The 9758-nt window shown below is 44.7% G+C and overlaps 1 protein-coding gene across 1 annotated transcript; it reads left to right on the top strand.

Annotated features, from left to right (window-relative positions):
- The first annotated feature begins 4031 nt into the window (after positions 1-4031).
- Positions 4032-8902, top strand: LOC139559835 (BTB/POZ domain-containing protein 2-like). The gene is made up of 9 exons (XM_071376206.1): positions 4032-4585; positions 4740-4859; positions 5084-5240; positions 5480-5585; positions 5809-6006; positions 6159-6351; positions 6463-6550; positions 6873-7019; positions 7233-8902. The coding sequence occupies exons 1-9, from the start codon at positions 4062-4064 to the stop codon at positions 7392-7394; spliced, it is 1695 nt and encodes a 564-aa protein (XP_071232307.1). The 5' UTR covers positions 4032-4061; the 3' UTR covers positions 7395-8902.
- The last annotated feature ends 856 nt before the right edge of the window (positions 8903-9758 follow it).

The raw sequence follows: 9758 nt of genomic DNA, 5'->3' as shown, positions 1-9758 counted from the left end.
ACGAACTCTGAAGATGAATGGGGGGCAATCCATTCCCATATGGTGTCCAGGGCACAGCTGGGGGCTGAGGGGGGTCTATAACAAGTGGCAACAGTGAGAGACTTATTTCTGGAAAGGTGGATATTTAAAAGTAGAAGTTCGAACTGTTTGGGCACAGACCTGGATAGTATGACAGAACTCTGCAGGCTAACTACGCCCCCTTTGGCAGTTCTATCTTGACAGAAAATGTTGTAGTTGGGGATGGAAATTTCAGAATTTTTGGTGGCCTTCCTAAGCCAGGATTCAGACACGGCTAGGACATCAGTGTTGGTGGAGTGTGCTAAAGCAGTGAATAAACTCAAATTTAGGGAGGAGGCTTCTGATGTTAACATGCATGAAACCAAGGCTTTTACAGTTACAGAAGTTAACAAATGAGAGAGCCTGGGGAATAGCTGTCAGGCTGGGGGCTACAGGGCCTGGGTTAACCTCTACATCACCAGAGGAACAGAGGAGGAGTAGGATAAGGGTACGGCTGAAGGCTATAAGAACTGGTCGTCTAGTGCGTTGGGAACAGAGAATAGAAGGAGCAGATTTCTGGGCGTGGTAGAATAGATTCAGGGCATAATGTACAGACAAGGGTATGGTAGGATTTGAGTACAGTGGGGGTAAACCTAGGCATTGAGTGACGATGAGAGAGCTTGCATCTCTGGAGACACCAGTTAAGTCAGGTGAGGTCTCACCATGTGTGGAGTGTGTGACAAAAGAGCTATCTAAGGCATGTTGAGCTGGACTAGGGGCTCTACAGTGAAATAAAACAGTAATAACTAACCGAAACAGCAGAAGACAAGGCATATTGACAGGCATGTGTAGCCAAGTGATCATATAGCGTCCAATTAGCAGCAATAGGTGTGTCAGGGAGCCGTTCGGTAGTCGCTACTATGCTAGGCGAGCGGGAGGTACGGCGTTCGGGAAAGCTATCGGGCCGGAGCTAGCAGATGAAACCTGTTGAAACCACATCAGACGATTACGTCGGCAGACCAGTCGTGATGGATCGGCGGGGCTCCGTGTCGGTAATAAAGGGTCCAGGCCAATTGGCAAAAGAGGTATTGTAGCCCCGCGAATTAGCGGGTATACCTCTTCGGCTAGCCGCGAGATGGGCCTAGCTCGAGGCTAGCTCAATGCTAACTTGTGCTTGCTTCGGGACAGAGGCGTTAGCCAGCAGTAGCAGCTAGCTAGCTGCGATGATCCGGTGTAATGGCCCAGAGCTTGCGGCAGGAATCCGGTGACGTGGTGGAGAAAAGCAGTCCGATATGCTCTGGGTTGATATCGCACTGTGCAGACTGGCAGGTATTGACCAAGCTAAAGGTGAAGACCGCTAGCCGTGGCTAACAGTAACTACTAGCTAGTAGCTAGTTAGCTGGGTAGCTTCTGTTGGAGGTTCCAGTTATAACGTATAGAAATAGCAGATCCGTACCACATTGGGTGAGGCATTTTGCAGGAAAGTATATTTAGATCGTAGGTGAAAAGTGACATTAAAAATAAATATGAAAAAAACCCAGACGAAAACGACTATTTACTTGGGACAAGACTGGACAAGACAAACACACGTCCGACTGCTACGCCATCTTGGCGAAGTAGTTTACTTTACTATTTATATTTTTGACAACTTTTACTCCACTACATTCATAAAGAAAATAATGTACTTTCTACTCCATACATTTTCCCTGACACCCAAAAGTACTAGTTACATTTTGAATGCTTAGCAGGACAGGAAAATGGTCTAATTCACACATTTAAAGAAAAAATCCCTGGTCATCCCTACTGCATCTAATCTGGCGGACTCACTAAACACAAATGCTTTGTTTGTAAATTATGTCTGAGTGTTGGTGTGTGCCCCTGGCTATCCGTAAATGTTTTTTAAAATCGTGCTGTTTGTTAAGAAATGTGAAATTATTTATACTTTTACTTTTGATACTTAACTATACTTTAGCAATTACATTTACTTTTGATACTTAAGTAACCAAATACTTTTTTTGACTTTTACTCAAGTAGAATTTTACTAGGTGACTTTCACTTTTACTTGAGTCATTTTCCATGAAGGAATCTTTACTTTTACTTAAGTATGACAGTTGGGCACTTTTCCACCACTGGTTCATTTACACTAACCACGTTCCCATCCAACCATTTCATGCAGATGAATTACCTGACGCATGAAAAAAGTCACGATCAGGTTGATGGAAACATGAAATGGCGGTACAATTTTATAAATCCCTACAGACAATTTGTTTAAATGAATTATGCAACACAAATGTAATTAGTTACGCGAGAAATTGCGGTGGAAACTCCTTAATGCGCAAATATTGATATAGTAACTATCATGTCAAAGTAAACTTGGAGTCACGCGATGATGTGTTGTGTTGTCCTCCCTCTAGGACTCGGGAAAGCATGCAGTTTATTAGGCTACAGATTAAATAAATGATGATGAACTTCACAGGATGGTGAGTTTGATACTCTTTTCCAATAAATACTGAGGGTCTTATTCTGGTGACATGATGATCGATGCTTGGCTGCCGTTTGACAAATAGAAATATCACTCTTATCCATAATAATTGCATAATGTAGATAGCCAAACCCCACTGTATGTGCGAGCTGTTGGCTAGAGCGCATGTGCCAAAACAGTTAGTGACAAAACCATCAGTAGAGCTGAAAATGCGATGGAGTCCCATGAAATATTTTTTCAGTACATGGTAACGGCAAAAGTAGTTTTTATATGCACTACGTCATCACACACAGCCTTTTATGCGCAAAAAGTAAGTTTTCTCTAAACATCTCTGGTGCGAAAATGCGCATATTGTTTTATGCAGATTTGAGAATATTTGCATGAAAATCTGTCGCAAATTGGATGGAAACGTACCTAATGTCTTGGGTGTGTGTATATTTTGGAATGCTGTTCCTTTCATTCAAGGTTTATAAAATGCCATCATATAATTTCCCCATCAATCTCCCTATGCCTATCCACTATTTAAACTTACAGGCTGCAAGTCAATTATGAACTTTCTGGTCTCGGGTCAAGACAAACCTGTGCTGGCTCCTCGTCAGGTGCTAGTGGCTGGGGTAACGGAGGTGCTTGTTGTTATGTTACACTCGTGCTGCTGGTGCTAACCATGGCTCGTCTTGGTCTAGTTGCATTTGCTAGGCTTTTCAACCTCAGTTGTCATGCTAGCAGGCTTCTCGGTGAGCTCGGCATCAGTCTCGACATGGTGGTCCTCCGTTTTTCTGGTCTTGGCAGTTCCCAGCCATTTTCGGATGTCCATGCTGATCAAAGTTTAGCCATCTAACGTTAACTATAATTATTCAGTGTACCACTACCAAAACGAAATTAGCTGTCTGCAAATCTGAGAATTTTTGAATTTCCTAAACAAGGTAATTTAATGAAGACGGTACCGTATGACATTGGGATTTTAACTACCAAATATGACATTATTACATCCCCTCCATCCTTCCTTCCTCAGTATATAGCTCTGTCCCGGCCTTCGCTACTGGCAGGCACAGCGGGGCTACATTGGCAAAACCTGTCAATGAAGGAATGCTGTTGTGGATAATGCCAGATAATGGTTCATCTAGGGTCAGTTTTTTGTTCACCCCTTTATATATGTTCATTCCTTATATTAAGCAAACCAGATGGCACCATTTTCTTGTTTTAAAAATGTACGGAAAGCAAGGGGCACACTCCAACATTGACTTAATTTACAAACAAAGCATGTGTGTTTAGTGAGCCCGTCAGATCAGAGGCATTATGGATGGCAAGAGATGTTCTGTTGATAAGTGCGTGAATTTGACTATTTCCCTGTCCTGCTAAGCATTCAAAATGTAACGAGTACTTTTGGGTGTCAAGTAAAATGTATAGAGTAAAAAGTACATCATTACTCCCTTTAGGAATGTAACATAAGTGAAGTAAAAGTTGTCAAAAATATAAATAGTAACGTTTTTTTTTTTTACTATACTTTACACCACTGGGTAAGAGTTATGACCGTTTTGTTTATGTCTACGTCACGCAACTCCCACAATCTATCAGATTCAAGATGGCTGCTGGGGATAACAGCGGCAGGCCTCCCTGCCTAAATTTATCCGGCCCAGGGCCTTTGGGAAATGGTCAGCCCAGCAACAGTGCTTATTCAATGCCTATGTCCAACGGCGGGCCTGCTGGTGTGACCGGAGGGGCTCAGGGGGCTGCAAGGCGCCCCAACCCGCAGTCGGGGCCTGGCGGAGGTGAAAGCGCCGGTGTTGTTGCTGGAACTCCACCGACTGCACATAACGCGATTCAGCAAGCGCTAGCTCAAAGCGCCTCGGCAAGAGCGATGGAGTCCTCCGCTACGAACATGACGTCGAATGCATCGGCTGCGAGTGTACCAACGACCCATTCCTCGTTATTGTCAGCACCAGCGGCCGCTGCTGTTTTGGTTTACCGGGAACCCGTGTACAATTGGCAGGCGACGAAAAGTACTGTTAAGGAACGGTTTGCTTTCCTGTTCAATAACGAGGTTCTGAGTGACGTCCATTTTCTGGTGGGGAAAGGTATGGGAGTGCAGCGAATACCCGCACACCGGTAAGAGCGAACGTGTCTTTCCCTTTATAACTATATAGTTTGTCAGCAAAGTATGGTTAGTGGAACGTTCAGAAATTCGTCTTGTGTGTGTTAATCCAAGCGACATTGGTGTATAGTGGTGAAAGGCATTGTTTTATCTTTTCGCTTTGGTTAGATTCGTTCTTGCTGTGGGCAGCGCAGTCTTCGATGCCATGTTCAACGGGGGTATGGCGACCACCTCAACGGAAATCGAACTACCAGATGTCGAACCTGCAGCCTTTCTGGCATTACTGAAGTAAGAAATGGCTTCTAGTTTAGAAATGATCCTATCATAATAGGCAAAATACACTCGCATCCTAAGTATTTTACACAAAAAGTGGTATTGGCATTATATAGTATGCAGAATATAGCCTTACACTGGCCTGGTATTGAACCCAGGTCGTTTGTGCCGCTCAGACTGTTAGTCCATTGAGTGTATAGGTCCCCTGCTATAAGTCAACGAATCTTGTCCCCCTCCAGGTTCCTGTACTCTGATGAGGTTCAGATAGGACCTGAGACGGTGATGACCACTCTGTACACGGCTAAGAAGTATGCAGTGCCAGCCTTGGAGGCCCACTGTGTGGAGTTCCTCAAGAAGAACCTGCGGGCAGACAATGCCTTCATGCTGCTCACTCAGGTCAGCTACTACTGTAATGTCTGACTGGGATGCAGTGTCTAAACAAGTCACTCACCAGTGTCTGATTGTGTGGCTTGACCCAGCATCAAAACAGCTCCACTACAATCTGTCTATTTGTCTCAAAACAATAGCACCCGTCAGTCCCAAAGCAGCATTCGCATAGATTATTGGTCAGTTCATATAAGTAAACTACTGTTGACTGTGTGTCTCTGATCAATGTACAACCGCGTGTGTTTCAGGCTCGACTGTTCGATGAGCCCCAGCTTGCCAGCCTGTGTCTAGAGAACATCGATAAGAACACTGGAGATGCACTCGCCGCTGAGGGCTTCACGGACATAGATCTGGGTATTGTAGTTCACTCTAGATTTTGTAGTTCACTCTTCATATTGAAAGGCAATGTTTCTGTGTATCATGACGACTTCTCTTTTCCTCCATTTCACTCTCTCCCCTTCTATCTTTGTCATCCCTTCTTTGCTTCTCTTCTCCCCCTCTGTCTTCTTATCCTCTTCTCTCGTTCCCTCTTTGTCCATCTTGTTCACTCTCTCCATCTTTCTACCTCCTCTTTCAGATACATTGGTGGCTGTGCTGGAGAGGGACACTCTGGGGGTGAGGGAGGTGCGTCTTTTTGTGGCGGCGGTGCGCTGGGCAGAGGCAGAGGCCCACCGACAGCAGCTACAGCCCACTCCAGAGAACAAACGCAGGGTCCTGGGCAAGGCCCTCGCCCTGATCCGCTTCCCACTCATGACTATTGAGGAGTTCGCTGCAGGTAACACACACACTTAGTAATTTTTGCACTATTAGAATACAGAACCTTTACCATCTCCTGCAGGGGTTATGTCTCTTTCTTACTATCTCTCTCACACGAACACACACTCACGCTGACGTGTTCTCCTTTCCCCGCTGTGTGTCTCCAACCAGGGCCGGCCCAGTCTAGTATCCTGACAGACAGGGAGGTGGTGAGTCTGTTCCTTCACTTCACAGTGAACCCAAAGCCCCACGTAGAGTTCATCGACCGGCCTCGCTGTTGCCTCCGGGGGAAGGAGTGCAGCATCACACGCTTCGGACAGGTGGAGAGCCGCTGGGGCTACAGCGGAACCAGTGACCGCATACGGTGAGAACACACAGACCCAAATTAACAATGACACACACACAAAGATACTAATTTCAAATAGAAAAATATTGCTTCTGGACATCATTTATCCATCCTATCCTCCTCTCCCAGATTTTCAGTGAACAGGAGGATCTTCGTGGTGGGCTTTGGCCTCTACGGCTCCATACACGGCCCCACAGACTACCAAGTCAACATCCAGGTAATTTCCACCTCAACTAACCAAATCAGTCAATCACATTTTAATTTGTATAGACAAAATACATTGGAACGAATAGACTCCCTTCCCTCTCAGATATTTGTCTCTCCTAAATCATTGATGACAGTATATATATGTTCCTGTGTATACATGTATATCAACTGTGTGTCGGGGCAGAATGTGTGACATCTGTGTCCCAAATGGCAACCTGATCTCTTTATAATGCACTGCTTTTGACCAGGGCCCATATTAGTGCACAATAAAGAGAATTGGGTGCCATTTGGAACTCATGATGTTTCTATAATGTGTTCCTCTCTCGTCCCAGATCATTCATACAGACAGTAACACAGTGCTGGGTCAGAACGACACAGGCTTCAGCTGCGACGGCTCGTCCAACACCTTCAGAGTCATGTTCAAGGAGCCGGTGGAGATCCTGCCCAACGTCAACTACACAGCCTGCGCCACACTCAAGGTACAGGCTTTACTGTACATGTTTGTTTAGGTTTTGATTATGTTATTTCCTCACTGGATAGCTGTGGTCCTGTTCTGGCTATGTGAGTAACCATAGTGATGCTCTCGTTATCCCTCTCTTTATTCCCTCTTCCTTCAATCTCTCCTCTTCCTATCTCCATCCATCCCTCGTTCCCCTCTTTCTCATTTCCCACACCCTCCCTTTCTCTCTCAGGGTCCTGACTCTCACTACGGGACCAAGGGCATGCGTAAGGTGACCCACGAGTCGTCCTCAACCGGCACCAAGACCTGCTTCACCTTCTGCTACGCCGCGGGCAACAACAACGGCACCTCGGTAGAGGACGGACAGATCCCCGAGGTCATCTTTTACACATAGTCCCCTCTGACCTTATGACCTCAGGGGGCTCGGGGATCACAGGACTGCTGAGACTCTGGCCCTGTTTGAATATGTATCAAATGCCTATCTTCACCCTGTGGACCTTCCTTGGTGATGTACAGTATCTCTGATCGTAGGTGATTGTTAAATGTACAGGGAAACATTGCTTTCACGCACTCAGACCTGTCGGAGGGAGGGGGCGAGAAGGCATTTGTCAACTATTCAAACATGGTATTTTTCTTTCTCTCAACTCCCCCCTTCCATTACCTACCGAACGTGGAGAGGAGTCTGTTTGATGTTGAGGGGGAGTTAATTCTGAGTCGGCTTGTTTTTACTGTTACTATGACATACGTCTTGTCTGCTGAGGGAGAGAAAGGGAGGACTGTGCTTCCAGAGTCCTGGGGTTAAGCCCCAGAATGGACTGGTGGAAGAGTCTTAAACTTGTCAGAAGTATTTACATGGGAAAAGGAGGAAAGCTTGACATGCATTTAAGTACCAACCTCTGTCTGCCTGTATCCTAAAGCATGCGAAAGATTGAGATGTATCCAGGGGCTCTAATGTATGTACAGACTGTTACACTACCACTCAGAAGGGTTTGTTCAAATAGGCTCCAGCTCTGATCAGTGACCCACCATACTTCAGACTACTCCAGTCGCTATTCCTTTGCTCTAGCTCTTCAGGGAGTACAAATATGAATGGACTGGATAAATGTGTGGAAGTTTACTCAGCCTATTGAAGGGCTGGTGGGGGCAATCACAAGCTTATACTTTTCCTATCTCTTCAGATCTGTACCACGGAAGGAAATAAGAGACTGGAATGGGATTGGGCCTTTTTGTCCATTCCACACTGGAGTTGTGATGGAAAGAACCCAGTCTCTCCCTGCTTCAATTGGGAGTCACAGCACAGGGCCATGTGACAGTCTGGAGTTACACCATAGACTAGTGGCCAAAAAGCTGTATTAACATGGGCAGTGCCATTGAGGGCTTCCACAATTTTAATGTAGTCAACTGGGTTGGACTTCCAACTTCATTGGCTGATCCCTCCTGGTGACTATGTTGGAGTCATGTCCAACTGGATCATCAGGAGGGATCAGCCAATTGTGAAGAGTAATATTGACTACTTCAAAAGGGAGATAGCATGGGCAGCGCCATTGAGGCTATAATGGCACAGATAAAGATGAGTACTCTCTCTGAGTTACACTTAACGAAACTTGGGGAAATATCTGCCCTCCACTACCTAATATTTTATTAAGACAGCATTTCAACCATCAGATCGAAATGTCTTCTCCCAGGATATTCAGCACTAAATCAGAGCTTTTGGATTTGTTTGTTCTGCCTGTTTAAACATGAATAAGAGCTAGTGTAAATCCATTTTAACAGCCTTGTCTTGAAATGTCCAGCTGGAAAAATTATTTCCTTTCACAAAATAAGTTTGTGGGTTGTATATTATACTGGCATTTAACATTAATGTAGTTTGAATTCACAATGGATTAAAATGTTAGTTTGTGGGATTGTCCCTTTAATTATTCCTATGTTAATTCAGTTTGTATCAGGTGGAAGACAAGGCTACAGGATGTTCAGCGCTTGGTAAGGCTTTGTAACAACTCTAGCCATTAAATTATTTTTGCGTTAACCTAGGGCTAGATTCGATCAGATCCGCACTAGCCGACATCCGCGAGCATTGGAAAATAAATGTACTTACTGACTACACCACTCGTGTCGCAAAATACATTTAGACATGTTATTCAATTATTCACTCTGTGTTGCCAAGTGATAAAATAGAAGTCAGTTCTATTTGTGAGCTGATTGCGTCCTGCCTCTCCCATCTCATTGGTTTATAGAAGCAGATACCCACGTGGTTGTAACACTTATGCAAGTTAGTTGCCAATCGCAATATAAAGTCCAAAGAAGAAAAAGCCTGGAAGGAGAAGAGATGACTAGAAACGATTCGGTTGACCGTTTTATGTTTGGATTAATTGTCGAAGTAGAGGACCTTGTGCATTTGAGGTAAAATAAAACGTTTATATCCCTAGCTAAATTGACAAATGTTTAATAATTTTCGACCTGTCCCCAAATTAATATAACTGGTTTAGAGTTTGTTTTGAATATTGCAACGTGCGCATGCGCGCAGCCGGTTTGGGTATGGTGTATTCAATATAACTTTGTTCCAAATTAATATAACTGGTTTAGAGTTTGTTTTGAATATTGCAACGTGCGCACGCGCGCAGCCGGTTTGGGTATGGTGTATTCAATATAACTTTGTTCCATTTGTGATGCGCTGCAAGTCCCGCCTCTCCCATCATTGGTTTTTAAGAGCATAAACCCACGTGTGTGATTGAAAGATGAACTGAGGTCCACACTCCAG

This window comes from Salvelinus alpinus, chromosome 30, assembly GCF_045679555.1.
Source record: "Salvelinus alpinus chromosome 30, SLU_Salpinus.1, whole genome shotgun sequence".
Taxonomy (NCBI): Eukaryota; Metazoa; Chordata; class Actinopteri; order Salmoniformes; family Salmonidae; genus Salvelinus; species Salvelinus alpinus.
This window is presented reverse-complemented; position numbering and strand designations above follow the sequence as displayed.